General features: G+C 40.6%; 3 protein-coding genes across 8 annotated transcripts; 1 reads left to right on the top strand and 2 right to left on the bottom strand.

The window, feature by feature from the left end:
• Window positions 1–24: 24 nt before the first annotated feature.
• On the bottom strand, window positions 25–6,801 carry dcun1d2b (DCN1, defective in cullin neddylation 1, domain containing 2b). 4 transcript variants are annotated; one of them, XM_051074214.1, is made up of 9 exons: window positions 6,666–6,762; window positions 5,319–5,554; window positions 4,497–4,713; window positions 4,254–4,422; window positions 3,829–3,959; window positions 3,604–3,686; window positions 3,365–3,461; window positions 920–2,638; window positions 25–856 (listed from the first exon to the last, which is right to left on the bottom strand). In XM_051074214.1, exons 3-8 carry the CDS (start codon window positions 4,669–4,671, stop codon window positions 2,559–2,561), a joined length of 735 nt encoding a protein of 244 aa, XP_050930171.1. In that variant the 5' UTR covers window positions 4,672–4,713; window positions 5,319–5,554; window positions 6,666–6,762; the 3' UTR covers window positions 25–856; window positions 920–2,558. The 4 variants fall into 4 exon arrangements, with proteins under 4 accessions (XP_050930171.1, XP_050930178.1, XP_050930164.1 ...); XM_051074221.1 differs by having other exon boundaries at window positions 5,394–5,554; XM_051074207.1 differs by lacking the exon at window positions 5,319–5,554 and having other exon boundaries at window positions 6,666–6,801.
• tmco3 (transmembrane and coiled-coil domains 3) lies at window positions 6,765–15,540 on the top strand. Of its 3 annotated transcripts, XM_018683798.2 has the most exons (15): window positions 6,765–6,914; window positions 8,102–8,235; window positions 8,901–9,214; window positions 9,754–9,921; window positions 10,361–10,540; window positions 10,745–10,945; window positions 11,096–11,224; window positions 11,345–11,437; window positions 11,527–11,713; window positions 12,253–12,370; window positions 12,488–12,683; window positions 12,805–12,955; window positions 13,077–13,156; window positions 13,247–13,396; window positions 14,030–15,540. In XM_018683798.2, the coding sequence occupies exons 3-15, from the start codon at window positions 8,957–8,959 to the stop codon at window positions 14,141–14,143; spliced, it is 2,025 nt and encodes a 674-aa protein (XP_018539314.1). In that variant the 5' UTR covers window positions 6,765–6,914; window positions 8,102–8,235; window positions 8,901–8,956; the 3' UTR covers window positions 14,144–15,540. The 3 variants fall into 3 exon arrangements, with proteins under 3 accessions (XP_018539314.1, XP_018539311.1, XP_018539312.1); XM_018683795.2 differs by having other exon boundaries at window positions 12,253–12,683; XM_018683796.2 differs by having other exon boundaries at window positions 6,775–6,914; window positions 8,105–8,235; window positions 12,253–12,683.
• Window positions 15,541–16,064: 524 nt separating this feature from the next.
• LOC108888014 (ATPase H+/K+ transporting subunit beta) lies at window positions 16,065–20,528 on the bottom strand. Its single transcript, XM_018683807.2, has 7 exons — window positions 19,698–20,528; window positions 18,581–18,709; window positions 18,379–18,492; window positions 18,078–18,283; window positions 17,887–17,949; window positions 17,378–17,470; window positions 16,065–16,896 (listed from the first exon to the last, which is right to left on the bottom strand). The coding sequence occupies exons 1-7, from the start codon at window positions 19,807–19,809 to the stop codon at window positions 16,738–16,740; spliced, it is 876 nt and encodes a 291-aa protein (XP_018539323.1). The 5' UTR covers window positions 19,810–20,528; the 3' UTR covers window positions 16,065–16,737.
• Window positions 20,529–20,531: the final 3 nt, after the last annotated feature.

Here is a 20,531-nt window from a genome sequence, read left to right as displayed (position 1 = left end):
AGAAGTGCATATTTTACAAGACTGTTAAAAACAACATGCTTTATTGACAACTTTCTTAAAGAAAACAATGTATGGTATGCTTCAGTGACAAAACATAATAGTCTGTTTCCTTGCTGGCAAAAATAATACTGTTTTTCTAAGAATGATCTGTGACTAGAAACAGTTGACCACACATTTGACAAATAAAAATGTCTCAAATGTACCATATTAGCATACCAAATACTGAAACGTCATATTTTTCTTGCTCCTGACCCACAGACGACATCGTAAAGTCAACAACAATCAACTGGGAAAAGCTTTCACTCCATCTGTCTGTCTTGACCATGATAGGTTTGCACACAACTTTAACAGTACTGACAGTTCATATATTTCACTGAACCAACACATATCTAGCTTGTTTAGTTACAAAGATGAACAACATAACACATTTACCAGCTCCTATGCTGACTGTTTTACAGTCGTCACAAAGCCTATTCCTTTGCCTCTTGTCTGCATTCAATCTGGGACAGAAATCAACTTCCATCCTGATTTGCCTCAACTCCTTAAGAGTCCACATTCATGGACAACACCATAGTTTATGACTGACTTACGTTTACATAAATATGAGAACTTAAAGTTTGTCGACCTAATAATACCTAATAAAAGTGAATTATTCCCACGGCAAAGATTTTTCAAGGCGACAACAACAATTGGCAGAACATCATCAGTGTAGCTTGTTGCTTTTTAGAACATATCGCATGGCTAATACTGATGCAAGTACAGGAAGCAACCAACTGGTACCTGAGCTCTACCTTCTGTCACACTCTTCAGCCGAGGAAGGGGACGCATTTAGAGTTGCTTAGTGTGATCAGTTACACTTTAAGAGCAACACTAAATTATGTATGGAGGGAAAGCACTGCTGCACTGACCTATGGGTTACTATGGGTTTAGAGACTCAAATCTGCTTATCACATCTGTCACCACAGCTGGATTTGGTCAGGCGTTCTCATGTACCTGTGACCACATCTAGCTGGACTATATTACGCTGAAAAATACCATACTGCACAGTCACCCATAGATGGCGGTGTCTAGCAGTGTTCTTAAAGTGACATGTTTTTTTTCTCTGTAGTAGTTTTATGGTACTTAATTAAACAACATGCCACCATTGCCCTACAGCTGCTAATAAATGAAAGGCAACAAACTAAAAACTTCAAGCAGTGTAAACAAACCGTTAAATTACTCTTGGCTGGGCTGTAGACGTTTTAAAAGGTCTAGTGTGTAAGTGAAACCTACTGTCACGTAAACTCAGTAGCTCTGTAGTTGTATACTGTGCTGCCTAATATTTAAAAAAAAAACAACAACAGAAAAAAGTGTAAATCAGTGCAGTTTGCAGAGTTGGCAAGTCATCTGGATAATAAAAAACAGTCAACGTGCCAGTCAGTTTCTCTTTGTGTACAGCAGTTTACACACTGCAAAACTAAAGAAACTAAAACCAACAAATGCAATGCAAGAGCATTAAAAAAAAGAGGATCCTACTGTAAATGCTTCATATGTTATACTCATGGTTATAAATGTCATTACCTGTTTTCTCAGATATACATTTTTGTTCTTTCTAAAACTGAATCTATTCTTATTTCTAGGAGTACAGTATTTTACAACTGTAACAATAGCGATTCTGCTGGTGCTGAGCTCAAAAAGCATGCTGCTCTGTCCAATTCCCAGTCTGAATACAAAATGTGGATCTGAACCTTTTTCCACTGTCACTCCATATAACTTCTTATATTAATAAAACCAAAATGAAAATATTTAGCATTGTATTGTAAAAGAGGCAATATGTTTAACTCTCACCCTCACCAAATACATACACACACTCATTCAAACATACAATAACAAGCCAAGCACACATTTTCTCCACTCTCAGTGTGATTGTTAGAGCTACACATTCGCAATCTCAGTGAAAATAATGTAAATTACTTTTGTTTCCTCCACAGCATCCATCATGGCACTGTTTCACACTAGCTGACAAAAACATGCAGATTTTAAACACACCGTTCCATTCACAATTGACAAAGGTTAAGAGGCCACATCCTACTGCATCTATAACTTAATCCTCTGCGTGTGCTGAAAGCTCACTCTTCACTGTCCCTCCTCATTGTGCCAAGGGTGCAGGTTAGTGAGCCAAGTCCACAGCAGCAGTTCGAAGCCGCACCCATTGGTGATTTGCCCATGAGTGACTTTGAGTTTTAGGGTACCCATTATTTCCATATTGCAATTACAAAGTCTGTCCTTGCCAGCAAACAGCAACAACAAAAAACCCATCATCTCTCTCCTGCTGATTTCCCTCCTGCTTTCCTCAGTGAACTGGTTTTCCAGGTCACTCCCCCCGTCCAAAGGCATCTTATGCAGTTGGAAGAACAATCTTAACGACAAGCTGCAGACAGGCTTATTGAGAAATAGTCTCTTTTTGGCTCATTTGTATAAAAATTCTCATTCAAAAAAAAAAAGAGAGAGAGAGAGAAAGAAAAAATAAAACTGGAAGAAATGCAAATTCCATCCGCTGCATGAAGCTGGGACTAACACTATGTCATGTTGCGTTTACTCCCTGTCACAATTGGCCGAGCAAACTCCACAAAGTCATCTATGAGGACAGGCCATGCGCCTGAGGAAAGAAAACAGGATATTAGTGAAATCAATTACATTATTCATCAAAACAATGTCCACATGCCAAATGATTCACAGGTGCTCCCTGCTAGCCTGGAGTTGAGCCACAGTAGATGTTATTCTACTGTGGTTCTACCTCCAAGTATACCGTAAGAATATACATTTTAAGAAAGACAAAAAAAGTCCAGGGCAAAAAAGAAAAGAAAAGAAAAAAGCCTACAACACAGTCACTACTGCTTGTAAGGCTTAGATACTGAGAGCAGCAATATTCTGGTCAACTCAGATTAGCTGGAGAACAGGACATGGTTTAGTGGTGCTCTAGTGAATGAATCAAACTGACAATGTACAAGTTAAGGAGACAAAAACAAGACTTTGAAAACTCCCCACATCCCCAGAGAAAATGACACACTTGTTTATGAGAATACAGAAGTAAGTTATTGTTTCACTACGACAGCTTGAATAAAGCATTTCACTGCAGAGCATTTCATTTGATTACAGTCACTTACTTGACAAATACCTCAGACATTTGTGATACAATTACATCCAGACTGAATGAGTGAATTTGGTATAAATTTAACATATGAATTACATTTATGCAGATTATAAGAACTTACTTTGATTGAGTTAATCAGTGTCAGATGTTTAAATAAGTTTTGAAGTGACCACTGATTTCACACGCTTTCATCACAGATTGACTTTATCCTGAAGTCTTTAATAAGCTCACCTTCCTCGTCATAGTTTGACATGTCGTCTGCGATCATATTGCCAAAGTCCAGGAGGAGGTTCCATGTGTCCTTGGGAATTGACCGCTTGTGATGCTCCTGAATGCAGCACAGTAACAGGTTAAGTGTAACGTTATAATATACACTATCTTCATGAAAGTTATCAGAACTTTTAATTGTTGCTTGAACTCTGGGACAATTTCTGGGGATAAGGTTTGTGTATGGATTTTTCCACACTCACCAGCAGGAACCGGTTCCAGAGATCCAAGAACTTGAAGCGACCTGTGAGAACTAGATTCCAGTAAGCCACAGCCATCTCTAGGTCTACAGTAGAAAGTAAAGAATTTTTAAGATATTTTGTATTTTTGATTAAAACAAGTACAAACCTTTGAAAAGAGTAGGATGTTTTTAATGAAAATCTACAAAAAACAAAAGTTTCTCCTACATGGTCAGTTCTTCGGCTTACCTAAACCTTTCTGGCCGGGGTTCTTTGCAAAATTAAAGGTAAACTGGTAGAAGTCTTTGAATTTCCCTGTGTCTTTCAACTCCTGTTCTAGTCTGGGGAGGATCGCCTTGAGTTTTTCAGGACTGTCACAGCTGGAGGAGACATTGAGAACAAAAATTAAATCAGACTTCAAATATCCCGTTATTGTGAGTTATAGTGAACTGCAGGTAGAAAATCACCCCACAAAATCTGAGGTTTCTGACCATGAAAGTGTGTATGTAACACATTTTAAACTTTTGTAGGACTCACATTTAATAGAAAATGCAATTGGAGATTCAATATATTTTGCTTATAGAAACAAACAACACATAACTTTTACAGCTTCTTACTGTTTCATGTACACACCATAATAAACACTACAGCTGTTGTTGTACAGTGTTGCTCACCCCAGCTCAGCCATGCCATCCAGGAACTCTTTCCTGCTGAACTCACACTGTGTGGCCGCCCTGAACTTCCATGCCACCACTAGTATGCTCATGCTAGCTGGGTCCAGCATCAAGTCATCACAGAACTGCTGGATCCCATCTATACCAATCTTATTCTCATCCTGGGGATCTGCAAAATAAATACATAGACACTTAGAATAAAGCAGACTGCACCAATATTAATGCAAGTTTTGAAACACCTGCCTTTGTATCTGTTATAGAGCTGCTCCAGCTTCTTGCGATCCACTGAGGTTTTCATGGATTCTTTGTAGTAGAGGTCTGGGTTTTGGAAGTAGTTGTCTGTGGCGACTTCTAGTTTCCAGTCATTCTGCGTCAGGCAGTACACAGCTGTCCTCTCCCCGGCCTGTGTGAAGGACATGAACTGCCGAACCTTGTCCTTCTGCGATGACTTCAACTTGTGCTGTGATAAAGAAAGAAAGCATGCAGGTAAATACATGAATAACCTGTCAGAGAAAAAAAAAAACAATCTGTGGGCCCCTAATAAATAAAAAGATTTTGATGCAAAACACTTTTAAAAGACAAAGTGCTGCTGTTGTGCATTAGTGGTGCATTTTACCAAACAAATTTGCAAAAAATCAAATCACCATAAAAGGAATTTGCTCATCACAGACAACCATGGGGCCTTCAAGACCCTGTCAGGTTCATGGGCCCTAGAACAAGTGCCCACTTTGCCCTATTGGTAATCCAGCCATGGGGAAATAGGATGCAGAGACATGCATGAGGAGCTGAGGCTGCACATCAACCTCTTCACAAACAGAACATTTGAATGAGAGAGCGAGGATTTAATTTCCTGGCTGTAAACTATAGTTCCTGTAATTTATCTGAATACGAAAATAGCTGGAGGTGGATTATACTTAAATTACACGTGCCGTAACTAGAAGATCTGTTAATTTAAAAAAGTAAGATTCATACCATGCGTGCAACAGCATATCTATTAGTAGAAGTGCGTTAAGGGAAACGAAAACACTGTCACTTCCACAAGGTTCCGTTAGTTGACAAAAATACCTCGTCCTGTAAATTTAATCTAGACGCTCATCGGGAGGATTGCACGTCTTTTGCAGAGCTGCAAACCTGACCCACCCGATGATCAAACAGCAGTACCGGTGACAGGCCAGTGTTTGGGCGACCCAGTTTTCCTGGGAAGGAGGTGGGTGGGGAGGAGGAGGAGGGGGGGAGCGTTATGATCCTGCAGGCTCTCTCTCCTGACCCGGGGCAGCAGCAGCAGCAGCAGCGTAGGCGAGCTACCAAAAAGGGAAAGGTACGTGCTGCAAGTGTCCGGGTCTCTCAAAATACCAACAACTGACCTTCCATCTCCCTCACAGTCCCGACACACATCACCCTGACAATGCGACACTTGGCTGAGGACACTCCGACTCCCCGGTATCGGTGCGTCCCAGTAACGTTAAAGAGAGCCGTTATCGCTTGTCAGACTTGTTTAACGGCGCTAAAGAACTGTCCCGGTTTCCCATTTTTAATCTTACCTACCATTTTATCACCCGCTGTTTTGCCCAACTTGATATCCAATTACGCGTGTTGCGCATGCGCGAAAAGAATGCGCTACAGTAAGGTCGCTGTGTTCATGGGAGTTGAAGTTCCATGACGCTGCACTCTCACAGGCCCCGTGCTGAGGATATACTTAGCTAAATACCTTTCAGCATTAGTTGACAGCTGTTTCGGCAAAATACTTATTTTATTATCAATGAACATGCCTCTCACCGGGAACTCTTTACGTTAAAAGGGTCCAGTTTAACTTACTTCAGGTCAACACACGATAAGTACAGATTTAGAGCTAGAAAACTCAGTGTTGAACTAGTTTAAACTGCGCTGCTGTCTTTTAAAAGAAACCATATGATGTTAGACAACTGTTAATATGCGTTAAAGTAAAATTAACTTATGAACAGCGGTCAGTATTTAAATGCACTTGACACAGCCGAGTGGAAAAACATTACATCCGAAAACTACAACTCCCATATCAAATCTGATAAACATGTTTAGGAAGTAATCTGAAGATGGATCTAAATTACATCGACGCGATTATATTCAGAAAAAACAAAGCGACAGTTGCTCAGCTTTAACTCCTTTTTGAGTTAACGTTTCATGAAGACACGTCTCGGTGAGAGACTGTTAACGGACACGGCGGCTGAGTTGTTTCTTTGCTAACGTTAGCGAAGTTGTGTTAGCCTGTGTTATCATGGCAGGGAGTGTGTGTGACAGCTCGGAGGAATTTGAGGACTAAAACTTCGCTTTACTTCCAGCTCCGGGGAGAGGAAAACCGGTTGAACTTTATACACACATACGCACATTGAAACTGATCTCCAACGGGAGATTTCAACCTTCAACGGTCGTGCTTACCTGGGCGCAGTAAAGCTAGCCTCCCCTCCGCTAGCACGGATAATGTTACTGGAGGTCGGAGTAAACACGAAGTTTAGTCGCCAAGTGAACCGGTGAACGCCTGCATCGACTTCAGCTATGTGGCAGGGGAGGAGGGGTATCGGCGGTGGTGGTGCTGCTGCGGCACAACAACATGATTGTTCCCGTCTTCTGCCTCTCCTTCAGTCGTGGAGTGAAGTGGAGAGCCAGGACAGTGCTCACATTTCGCAGGTAGCTGCAGCCTTTTTTCCTTTTATTTATCTATTTGCATTGATGCGATCAGTGAAAAGAATTGAGTTATCTGTGCCTGGGATATTGATCAAGTTGATTATTTCCGGGTGTGTCATGGTGTGTGTGTGTGTTCAGCTTTATGTGATGTTACTCTTGGCTGTCAGGATTTCTTTGGTTTTCATTGCAGTTTTTGTCGGTTTACATTTCATTTACATGGGAGGAAGAGTAAATTTATTCTACTTAAAATATTGTACTTAACTACAGTTTGTATTTTTGTACTTGTGTATTGTCGTTTAATGCCACTTTACACTCGCACTCTACTACATTTCAGAGAGAAATATATTACATTACATATAAATTATTAAGATATTAATTTCCCACAGACCAAACTTACATCTTCAGGTGTCTTGTTTTGTCTGACCAACAGTCCACAATCCAGTGATATTTAGTTTACAGTTATGTGTATTAAAGAAAATTATTAAACATCACATTTGAAAAGGCAGAAACAAGAAGTGTTTGATATTTTTGCTTTAAAAATTACATAATCAAAATAGTTGCTACTTGATTTTATTTTAATTGACTAATCAATTAATCTAACAAATGTCAGTCCACATCCCCCAGTTCTCAGATGAATGACTTTAACAGCCACTTATCAAAATAGTTACTGATTAATCACCTTTCAATCGACTAATTGACTATTCGATCAATCATTGCAGCTCTACTTTCTGTGACAACTATAGTGACCATTCAGATTATGTTTTTACAAACATAACGTGTTAATGCATCAATGATAATACACTGACAGAGGCCATTTTGCATATAGAGTACTTTTCCTTTTGATACTACATTTTGAAACTAATACCTCTGTCGTTTTACTTGAGTAAATTTAGGATGCAGGACTTTTACTTGGTAGTAAATGATTTGAATATTTCCTCTGCCACTGGTGCAGATATTTGTGCCTGTACAACACAGTCCTGTGGCCACAGAGCAGTCTGTTGAGGTGAAAAGAAGTAAAAGAAAATGTCAGGAGAAATGTTTAAATTGTATGTAGTATTTTTATATTTAGATTAATTGTGTCTATTCTCTAATTTAAAAGGTTGAAATATGTTTTTATCAAATCTAATACCCCTCAAAATTTAAGGAACTGAGGTCATTTCTGGGTGTGTATATATGCTTGTTCTTTTCAGCAGCCAAGCACCGAACAGTGGTGCTATTGATTTCTAGCAACAGTAGCAGAGTGGCTGCAGTCCAGTCGTAAGAAGGAGGACACAGGAGGAGTTTGGAAAGTTAACGTCACTCAGCTTGACTCATGCTCACAAAGGTGCGGACCGGCTTGGGTGCAAGTTTAATGCATTCAGTCATTATGCTGTTGTAGTAAAAGATTAATGTGAAGCAAGCACATGGTGTCAGGGGAGAATGGGCCATGCTGCTGACAGTAAAGCAGTTTCTTTAATTAGCACAGTTCTTAGACTTCTGAGTTAGACAGAAATGCAGCGTCACAGTAGGTGTGGGCAGAATAGCAAGCACTACAGGAATTTATACACGTGACGTGCTCAGTCAAGTCAAGTGCACTTAACACAGCTCTAAATGGTGCTATTAGCCACTCACAGCAGCCACTATGACTGGCCACAGGTGTGTACACTCAGCTGTTGTTTAACTGTAACCACACCCAGCCTAAAGACAAAACCCTCTATTGTGATGGCACAAGAAAGCCAAAGCACATTGCGGCCCACATAAAAAGAGATTGACTGCAGTACATCATATGAAGCCTTTGGTGGAAGGAAACACCTTAGGACAAATACTGTCACTGTCTGTACCTTAAAGGGTTTGACCGGCAATATAGTACTTGTTCTTGAATATTCATTGGATTTGTTTGCCGCAAGAAAAACATAAAATATTACCACACTTTAAACTCCCCCTTTGTTTTTTCCGTTGATTGTTGTAAACACCATGCCCTTCACTGTAATCTTTTTTTGCCATTCCCAGGTCTTTTTCTCTTGATCAATCTCCACACTCTGGTGTAGACAGCAGTTGAGGTTTGGATGCAGCTTGTATGTTGGCTGCTGTGCCTTGGCCTGGCAGGGGCACTTGGCGTCCTGCAGAAGGACCAGGTGGCCCAGCATGCCATCAAGCTTTACCGGAGCAAAGGGGCCACGCAGGGCCACAGCTGGGTGGCCAGCAACTGCAAGCGGCTGGTGGGTCTCCTGCGTCAGAAGAATGTGGTTGTCAAGAAGCTGGCCGCCGCTGCAGATGCTGTTGGAAGAGACCGGGCTCTGTCAGACCCTGAGAGGCATTTCCAGGTACCATGCTGAGAGTAAATACCGGATGAAGCAAAGGCCCTTAGTTTGAAGCAGAAGTGTGTCATGTGTTGGTGACTGTATATTTTTTTATAGACCATCAGGTACAGGACATAGTGTGTGACTCATAAGGTCTGCAGCTCTTCAGGGTGGTGTTTGCACAATAACTCAACTACAATACAAGTTTATATTTCATACTTACAGTTCAGTTTTCACAAAAACCTGGATTAGAGTTACATTAGTGATTATTATCATTGTGCATTAAGCAATCAGTTAGTTTTAAATTAATCTTGAGGTTGATAAAATGTCAGAAAATAGTGTAAAATGTCTTTTCTTTTTACAATTATATAAAACAGAAAAAGCAGCATATCCTCACAGAGTCATGACTCTTAAAACCTGTGTCAGCAGGATCTTGTCTGGACATGTAAACTGCTCCCATCAAGTGTTTAAGAATAAAGACAGGGGCATATACAGGGTCAGTAAAAGAGGATGTCAGATATGTCACAGTTCAATGACTGGTGTGTCTGTCTGTTGGAATTCAGGTTCACACTCTGGAGGTTTTCCAGAAGGAGCTAAATGAGAGCGAGCACCTGGTGTTCCAGGCGGTGCACAGCCTGCAGAGGGCGCTGCAGGGAGACTACAGGGACGTGGTCAACATGAAGGAGAGCAGCAGACAGAGGCTAGAGGCTCTCAGGGAGGCAGCCATAAAGGTGTGGGCATTGTAGGTTAAGCGGTGTTTCATGGATTCGACATCAGAACACCGGAGAGAGAGAGACTGAGACGTCAGTCTGAGTGAAGTAAGAGTGTCTGATGTGAAGAAGAGTAAAATGCCCATCAATATTTTCAGATTGTACACAGAAACACATCTCTACAGATGCAAGGAACACATGGTGATGCCATGAGATCATAATTCATTATTATTTTTGATCAGTGTTTTTGACAACATAAGTAGGACTGAATTTAACTGTTACCGTCATAAGTCATTAATCTATTAAATAATTGTTTAGGTAAATTTTTAAAATAGTCTATAAAATGCCAAACAAAATAAATAAATAAAACTGATTGATTATCAAAATCATTCATTGTCTATGCCTGTATAGCCACTTGGTAATACACACTTGTCTGTTGGTCATTGTTCTCCACCTACAGGAGGAGCAGGAGTACGTGGAGTTGGTGGCTGCTGAGAAGCACCAGCAGGAAGCTGTTAAGAGTGCTTTAGCTCAGAACAAGACTCTGTCCATGCTGGATGAAATCCTGGAAGATGTCAGAAAGGCAGCAGACCGGCTAGAGGAGGAGATCGAGGAGCACGCCTTTGACAACAACAAACAGGTCCGCAAACAACGGCATTCATATTTATTTGGAAATGTCCAATAGTCAGGATGCTAGATCCAGCACAAAAGTTTGAGTCATGCAAGAGAATATTTGCATCACACATAAATAACAATGTATATCCAAGTCCAGCTGTAAGAAATTCCAAGATTGTAGGTGCACACACTTGATCAGCAAAGCATCAAATGTCAATTTGTTGTGTAGATGAAAGGAGTGAATGTGGAGGCAGTATTGAGAGTGGAGGAAGATGAGGAGAATGGAGGGAAGAGGAAGAACAAGTCCAGGCAGAAGGAAGTGGAGGATGACCTGGGACTGAGCATGCTCATTGACTCACAGAACAACCAGTATGTTCTGACTAAACCGCGAGACTCCACGATGCCAAGAGCAGACCATCACTTCATCAAGGTCAGTTATTCCTGTTTTATACAGGCTAGAGACGTTATGGAAAGTCATACTTATTTGATTTAATACTTAGAAATGGTTGGAGTGGGGTAGATAACAGTTGTTCAATACCATTAAACCTTACAAAGTTTTCATTAATATGTGTATGTGCAGGACTTGGTATCGGTGGTGATGTTGTCTCTACCTTGTGGCTGGATTTGCACCCTAGTCGGTCTCCCTCCAATGTTTGGATATATCATCTGTGGGGTCCTGCTTGGTCCGTCTGGCCTCAACAGCATCAAGGTGTGTATGTATGTGTGTGTAAGTGCAGTGTCTGTGTGTCAGCCATGTCAGATCAGACGTAAAAGACAGTTTTAATTTACTTTTGTGCTAGTTGTTGATATCAGTATCTGTGGTTTCCAGTCTATGGTCCAGGTGGAGACTCTCGGGGAGCTGGGTGTGTTCTTCACACTCTTTGTGGTGGGGTTGGAGTTTTCACCTGAGCGGCTTCGAAAGGTAAATAAGAGATTTGAATTTAGAGTTCACTGTTTAGGCCCAGGGGCCTATTGTCTCATGCATTATGGTCGCATTGTGTCTGTGTGTAGGTGTGGAAGACATCAGTTCAGGGGTCGTGCTATCTGAGTCTGCTGATGGTGGGGGCCGGTTTGCTGTGGGGACAAGTCTTGCGCATTCGACCCACCCAGACTGTCTTCATCTCCACTTGCCTCTCCCTGTCCAGCACTCCACTGGTGTCCCGCTTCCTAGCAGGAGGAAGCAGGGGGGACAAGGAAGGTATGCCAGTGTGTCTGTATGCACACATTATGAACACACATTACTGAGAAATTGACTTACTGACAGCTTCTCTGCAGCAATGGGAGTAATTTAAGTCTTGAAAGCCAATGGAAACAATTCCTACAGGTGCCCCACACTGTGTCAATTATTTATAAAAGAGAAGGCTAACAAACTGACAAACTATGTTACTACACCCTCTGAGGCGTTTTTAAGACAAACCTGTACTGCCAGATGTAGTATTGTACGTACATGAAAAAGGCAAGTAACAAAGGAGGACAGACTGGTTGGTCAGGGGTTCATTCTACAGCAAGATAGGGACCCAGAACATAAGTGGAGAAGAGCTAGATGGTGGCTTCAAATGATGGAAAATCAACACAGTCTCCAGACCTAAACCCAGTCTATTGTAGGAACCAAACAATGCCTCATTGGCATTGTAGAAAGAACGGCACAAGTGTGTTCAGCTGCTGATTAGGGAAGTGGCAGGGAGATGCATTGTGTCAATGACTGTCCTCACAATGGTGTGTGTGTGTGTGAAACAGGTGACCTGGACTACAGCAGTGTTCTTCTTGGGATGTTGGTGATGCAAGATGTTCAGCTCGGCCTCTTCATCGCTGTCATGCCAACGCTGATCCAAGCACAGAGTGGAGACTTGGACAGGTCAATTCGCCTTTTTGATCTTGCGTGTGTCCTCTCCCCTCAAAACACACACACACACACACACACACACTCTCACACACAGCTTTGTAAATCCGTTCTCCCCTCTGTGCACCACAGCTTCTTGTTTGGGAGTCTCCGCGTACTGTACCTCCTGGCCCAGGTCCTGGCGTCTCTGGCTGCTGTGCTGCTGCTGTGTTTGTTACTTAAATCATTCCTGATTGGCCCGTACTACAAGAAACTGCATGCTGAGAGCAAAGGCAACAAGGAGATCCTGGTGCTGGGGATGGCAGCTTTTGTGTTTTTCATGCTGACGGTATGTTTTTTCCTTTAGAGATCTTGAATTCTTTTTTACAAACATCTCATATTTCACTACCAATCCAATCTTTTTTGCCCCCCTGCTGAAGAAGCTTGTTTGTGTTGATTCTTCTCTCTAGATAACAGAGTTTCTGGATGTTTCTATGGAGCTGGGCTGTTTCTTGGCTGGAGCTTTGCTGTCCACACAGGGTCACATGGTCACATCAGAAGTCATTGGATGCATCGAGCCAATCAGAGATTTCCTCGCCATCATCTTCTTTGCCTCTATTGGTCAGATTCAACATGATCCAAGCATTTATGACAGATCTCAACTTTGTCATCACGTTACACATTTGTACCATTTACAGCGTGACTTCACCAGCTCATCATGTGTGTTTTTGTGATGCTGCAGGTTTTCATGTGTTCCCGACATTTGTGCTGTACGAACTCACCATCCTGCTGGTGCTAACGCTTTCGCTCGTCATCATGAAGGTAGCGCACTTTTGCTCTTTTCCTTCTCATCTTTCACCTTTGACGCTCTCAGTGCATCCTCTCTCCATTTTACTCCTCGTTCCCTTCCAGTTTGTCATGGCCGTGCTGGTGCTGTCGGCCATCTTACCTCCAGGCTCTCGACACATACGGTGGGTTGTCTCGGCCGGCCTCGCTCAGGTCAGTGAATTCTCCTTCGTCTTGGGCAGCCGTGCGCGTCGAGCTGGAATTATCTCTAGAGAGGTCAGTCATGACTTGTAATATCCAGTCCATTTTTATGTGTTTCTAGTTAATGTCTTGTGTGAAATGTGTGAAGAGTGTTTGAAGCATTTTGTGACCTGGGTTTTGAGAGTGTTCTATAGATAAAGTAAGGCGGCAACTAATAATTATTTTCATCATCGATTAATCTGTTAGTTGTTTAATGTATAAATTGCCAAACATTTGTGAAAAATGCTTGTCCTGAGTGCCTTGTATTGTCTGACTAACAACCCAAAACCCCAAAATATTTCATTTAAATTAATTTAACACACAAAAACAGCAAATCTTCACATCTGAAATGCTTACACCAGAGAATCTTTGTCATTTTTGTTTGATTAAATAATTGTAAGGATTATTTGAATCCTTTTTAATGTTTTGTTAAGTCCATCTAGCTCCTCAAGGAGTCATTGTAATCAAGTTTGTCGTTTAAGTCTAAACATCATGATAAATGTTAAGATTTAACAAAAGCACTGTTAGAGAAAACATGCGCTAACTATAGTCCACATAATATTGCAGAGTCTTGGTACAGCATAGATGTCAGTGATTGTATAATTAATAATATTGTTCATTAACTGTATCCTCTCAGTCTTTATGTTTTACTTGTCTCTCTCTGCTCAGGTGTACCTGCTGGTTCTCAGTGTCACCACTCTCAGTTTGCTGCTGGCTCCGGTGCTTTGGAGAGTTACCACACACCGATGGGTTCCCCGGGCCGAACACAAGACAGTCCTGTGATGACCAGACCGACCTCAGGGCCAAAAGGTTCTCACGCACAGTTAACTCTTACACAGCTGACAGCAGCATCACGAGGAGCAGAGGTTACATTTTATTTGTTTGTGACGTGGCCTGTGGGACCAAATGTTCCTTCTCTTCTTCTTCTTGAATTAACAAACTCTGTTAGAAGAGGAAATCATCATCAGCTACATTTTGACTTGAGATTCCTGTTGAATGCCTTCATTAGATTGTTATAAAGGACATTTTCTCCAAGCATGGGCCTGGAGTAGTGTTACAAATACAGTAGGTATAGATACTGTACAAGGTCATATTTGATAATACAGAGATATTTTAGGTTATATTACTTAACTCCACTCTGAAGGCTGGACAGGATCTGTGAACTCTTTGATGGGAAGCACATCTGCTTTACAGGTGGAGAAGCACAAAAGACTTGATATCCCTCCAGCTCTGATGCTTTTAATGCACTTTCTCTTTAAAGGGCGCACGCACCTAAAAGAGAAAAAAGGAAAAAAAAAAATTCCTCTTCACTATTTCTGTCATCGTTTCCTCATTCATGTCTGCACTTTGAACCTCAAGTTCCTTGTAGCAATCACATGGACCAAATCTGAGGTTTCAAATCAATTCAAGTACATTTTTCTATTCTTTCCTAATAGAAAAGCACTTTTATATCATTTAACATGGACTCCATCTTTCCTTTATTTGACACTACTACATCTGACATTTATCTTATTCAATTTTAGGTTGTTATAAATGGCAGATTCAGCCTTGGATTGAAGTTCAAACCTACTATCTGCTGTTTTTAATAGATGATGCGTGTAGTTTCTCATGATCATTGTGCTACTGTGTATTTAGGTGTGATAATACATTCCAGTATTACCTAAAAACTACAATAATTCTCCTTTTTCTTGTAACAAAAACCACAGTACATTACATATCTTAAGGAATGTAAATAATGAAATACAATATTACGCAGCAGCTCGCAAAAACAACTAAAAATACCCTGAATTTATTCACTTACATTTAAAGAGAAGTCCTGCACTAGTTACCACTGAATGTCAAACTTCTGTGCCTGCACAACACTTCTCTGCACCAGACGAAAGACTTTGAGGAGTGTAATCTCACTGTGAGAGAGCACTTCTGTGGCATATCATACTGTAAATGTCCTCATCTTATAATTCATAATGTGCAGTGTAACTGTGAGTGACACGTTACTGTATATTTTGAGTATTTTCCTGCAGTAGGTTAACAGAGAGGATATTTGAGTTTACATAGCGTATGTTGGTGGCCATGACCGACACTCACAGGCACAAAGAAATGCTGTTTTCATCAAATGTTCATTTTTAAATTGTTGCAGTAATTCATTTATTTATTAAAAAAAACATGATGATAAAGAAGTATTTACTTGGTTTTATATTTACTCTGTTCTTGGAATGCAGTAATTAATTGTCTAACTGGGGAGCTCAGCTGCAGTATAAATATATACATACAGACATCATTTATAGGCTCTGTCAACACACAAAAAAAACTTTATTGCACAAAATCCACATCAGAGAGGGACATGTCTGAGATGTTTTGGCTTGTAACCCCTTAAAAATGAAGCATCGTCTCCTCATCACAGGTTGTGGTTTTAGTGTGGACATGAAGAATCACTTTTCTTATTCAGATTGTTTCATTGAAAAACCCCTAAGAACTTGAAGTATTCAGAATTCAAAAGAAAAAAGGAATTTGCATTAGTCCTCCCTCTTCACACCCCCTGCAATCCAAATATAAAACACAAGCCAGGGTCCATATGAGTGAATCCATGTGATCAAACACGAGTTAGCTCATCATCCAGCACGATCATCTTTTTCTAGGAAATGGCATTTGGCTTCTTAGACAGGGTTTCCTTGACATAAAAATCTAATAGTGTGTGTGTGTGTGTGTGTGTGTGTGTGTGTGTGTGTGTTTACTACTGTGAACACCTGTACTGTGTAAGCTGATAACCCACAAACTGCTGCAGTCAGCAGATATATGAGAAACCTTATCATCATCATCCTATTAGTGAGGGTATAAATACTCCACAGACTGTACTCGTGTAGATTTTTACAGGTATACTGCTTCATATTTCACAAGTGATAGTTTTGTTTTTTCTCTACAAACTAAGAATAAATCATGAAGCTTGAGCTTTGTAAAATACTTTTATGAGACCAAACTGAAATTGGAATGTTTTTTATTTATTTTATTGAGAGACATTGCTATTGTTTCTTAACCTATTCACCTATTCAACCTATTCAATTCACCTCAAAATCTAGTTGAGTTTGTCAGTCATAATTGCTCAACATAAATTTTCCTCACATGTTACTTACACACGTTTATTTCAGGGCGGAATCTCAAAATCAGAATACAAAGGAGTTCACGAGTCAGCAAAGCTTAACAAATCACGTTGATAAAAGCACCACACAGCACAGAGATTTAAGTGGGCCTATACTGTTTAATGAAGTTGAATAAAAGTAGTTTGTTAAATAAACAGAATCACTGTTGATCACCTGCTCTGTCTTTGTTACTGACAGGTGATATGATTATGGGATATATCTGAGTATCTTCTGCTCTGTTTCTCATTTCAACGCTTTGAGGTAGAAGATGACTTTTCCCTCGTAGGGGTCATGGAAGTTTTCGTAGCTGATCTTCTTGGAGACCACTCTGCACTGGATCTTGGCTTGCCTCTCTCCGACCAGGCTGAACCGAACAGCCACCAACGGGTTGACGTAAGTGGGCTGAGGAAGAGGAGGAAGGAGACAATGCAGACTTATTGTTTATTCTTCTGGGATATCATGTCGATAAAAGTTAAAGAAATTGTTTGGGAGACGTATTCTGGAATATTTAGTTTATTTAGGAATATGCACCCAGGGTCGGATTAGTGCATCATGTTCTTTAACTCAGTTTGGTTCTAAGTTAATTTAATACTGATTTATTTAGGAATATCCATGAAGTACGTCCTGTAGAACCTTAAGATTGTAATCCAGGCTTGTCAGCACCATACAGTTTTCTTGACACAGGGCCCCTTGACACTGACAGGTAATAATGCAGAAGCTGCCTTAAGGCTTTAATTAGTCATGACACATCAACCCAAGTGACGCACATTGAGTGTGGGACCATTGTCTGCTTTACCCAGCTGATAGTCCAACCTTGCTTTTAATGCCAGAAACACACGGTGTCTTGATTCAGACTCAGTGGTCATGTTGTTGTCTTGCTTACCTGTGCCAGTATTCCATAATAAGGGAAGTAAGAGAGATCCATAATTCCATTGTCAGGAAAATACTCAATCTTTGCCACGTTGTCGTGTCCCTCCTTAAAAGAAATATAGACAAAAAATCTTATCATATTTAAAGAGGCACTCTACTGATTTTACACATTAAAAAAGCAGTTTACTTGTCACAAACAGCCGTGTAATATCTAATGCGTAGCTTGGAGAGATGCAGTTTTGTGTTACAGACTGGGGCTGATAGACACACATGTTTACCAGGCAGAGAGATTCTGCCAAATGTCAGCTTCAGCGTTTTTGTAGCTTGACCCATACTGGCATTAAGTCCGCATATCTCTGTCTCTGCCGCATCGATTGTGATCATTCTTTCTTTAATTTATCTCTCACAATGCCTGCTGATGTCCTGGATCACTGGAGTGCCCCATTAAATCGTGTGTAAAACTTCAGACTCATTTTCTCTAATGCATGCTGTTAAAACCACATATATGTAGTCGTTGCTTACCAGTATAGTGCAGTTGACGTATGGGGGAAGGTTGGTGCTGTTAGAAGGCAGAAAGTCAATGATCTGCAGAAACAAAACAGAACATTTACCTTGAGTCATGATCACCATATGTGATTTCTTTTTTTGTTCATGTACTGCTAAATCCAAGTTTTTCCAAAGTCCTCAGAGGGATGTCTAATAGTAAAACGTACCCTGTTCATCTTAATGACAACACAAGGCATGGTGCAGTTGTAGCCAAACGTGGGGTCCTCAAGTCCTGAGCAGGGTCCCAGCATGCTTTGCTTGAAGGGACATGCCCACTTTGTGTGGTGAGGAGCAGAGAAGGTTTTCTGGATGAAGTACTTTCCCTTGGTGCAGTTATAGTAGTTACATTCACTCTGCTTGGTGTCGTTGTAGGCTGAAGGAGAGAGAGAGAGAGAAAGATTTACATGTCTTTTTTTTTTTTTTTACCATGTTAAATGTTTGATTATTGTAAACTACATAAATACTAACGTCCTAGGAACTTGTGAAGGATGTTGGACATCTTCATCCAGCTGGCCTTGTTTGATGTGTTGTAGGTGATTTCAATAACCTCCTCTCCGTAGGTGTCAGGCCACACCATCACCCCTGAACAAGCAAACAGAGAGCTGGTTGAGAAGCAGGTTTAGTTTATTATTGTTTTAAATCTTTGTTGCTGTTGTTGTTGTTGTTTTACCTGGAGATTTTAACCGGTCTTGGTAGTCAGGCGCGTACGGATTCAGTGTGTACATGAGCACATAGATTGCCAAAGAAAAGAGGGCTGTCATCACCACGTAGAAGGCCACATAATACAGACTGATGTACACTGTAGAGGAGACAGATTGATATTAAATTATTTAAAGTGAAAACAGTCATGACACAGAGCAGAGTTACAACTTGGGGTTACAACTTGGTGTTTGTATATTTGCGGAGGTCATGGTGTCCTCTGTGATTATGAGCTGAATTTAATCTGATTGTAAGATCAAACAATACAAAACCAAAGCTTATCTTACGACAGCGGGCTTATCTCTCCCTGCTCACATGCTGCAAACATACACTTCACTGTGGTGATATTAAAAGGACAGGAAAAGTCACACAGAGTGGAACACGTACATGATTTGTGTGTGTGTTAGCACATACACACTAACATTTATTTTATAGACTTTGAATTTGTGATTCTGTTTCAGGAAATAATTTTGATATTCCTCTAGAGTCAACTGGCTCAAAGGACAGGGTCAGAATTTATCAAGTCGGTTTCAATACTACATGCAGTGCTGGGACTTAACTAGGTACACTTACCACATGTATTTACCATTTAGTTACAAGTTACTTTGCATATTTACATTTTATACACAAAATATATGAAGAAAAAAAAGAAAGAGAAAAAATGAAGCTCAGCAAGGAAACACTGTCTGGTCTAAAAAGACTCACTTTGGAAAATTACTATTTTATTTAAACTGAATTTTACAATCTGTGAATGGTGAATCATGTCAGGAAGCATCTGCGTATTGTTTTAAGACAGAACAAACTTTCATTTGAGCCTATTGAAAACTGGATGTTGTAAAGGTCAATCTCAGTTGTTCCAGATGTAGCCAAAATAATATAAACCCCTTTTTCTAGTACACCAAAGTTCAGTCTTTCATTTTTCTTGACTCATATATCGATTCAACTTCTCTACAGCCTCATAACAATTTAAATAATCTTTGTAGTTAACACAGAGCCATCAGGCTGTATTATGTTTCTGTTCTGCTCTGTATATTCCCAAGGTTTATTTAATGTTGTACAAGATCATGAAGCTATTATTTTATTCCTACCCCATTTCTCTGGTGTTCTGCCCATAAACGTCCCGTTGTCAGAGTTCCAGACAAAACGGCCAAAGTCTTCACATCGCTGCCCACAGGTCCTCTTCTCCTTGAGGGTGGCCATGATGAAGCTCTGCGCTGACCAGGATCCACAGCAAACCTTTTCTCTCCTCTACTCAACTCTGCTTTTTACTTCTCCTCCTCTTTCCCTCAGTGAAGATACAAACAGTAGTATTTGTTTTATCCTCTCTCCTGTCCCTCCTCAGAGATTTTGAGGCCCTCTCAGGTGTGTGCTCTATGTCTTGTCCCCTGTCTCATTCTCCTTCACAGTAAAAAGCTAAAACTCACTCCCTGGATGTCGCTCCAGAGTGTGATGTATGTGTTATCTCTTGTTCAGTATTTATAAGGCCGTGATAACGCGGGCACGCAGCGGGTAGGGAAGCCGAGGTGGGCTGTCATTGGAACAAGTGAACTTCCCTCTTCACTAAACACTTATTTAGTCCTTGGAGAAACCTCGGGATCACCTTGAGCAGCCCAGCAGACGCACAGAGTCTGTTTGAATCTGTTTATGCTGAAGAGCCAGACTGGCCTTGAAACATTGTACTTTTCTTAATATAGAAGAAGGGAGTATACTGCAACAATGTGCAATCTGCAACAGATTTGCTCAATGTTAACCCATGAAAAGCAAAAAATATAATTGCCCATCAAGTTCCTCAAGAACAGAGGGTGACATCTTGTTTTGTCTGACAGTTTTCTTCTTGTGTCGAAGACCAAAAGATATCAAATCTGCAGAGATTAAAATGGAAAAAAGCAGCAAATCTTCAAATAATATGGCTGAAGGGACGT

Source organism: Lates calcarifer, linkage group LG2, assembly GCF_001640805.2.
Source record: "Lates calcarifer isolate ASB-BC8 linkage group LG2, TLL_Latcal_v3, whole genome shotgun sequence".
Taxonomy (NCBI): domain Eukaryota; kingdom Metazoa; phylum Chordata; class Actinopteri; family Centropomidae; genus Lates; species Lates calcarifer.
Note: the sequence above shows the minus strand (reverse complement) of the source record. Positions and strands in the feature narration are given on the sequence as shown.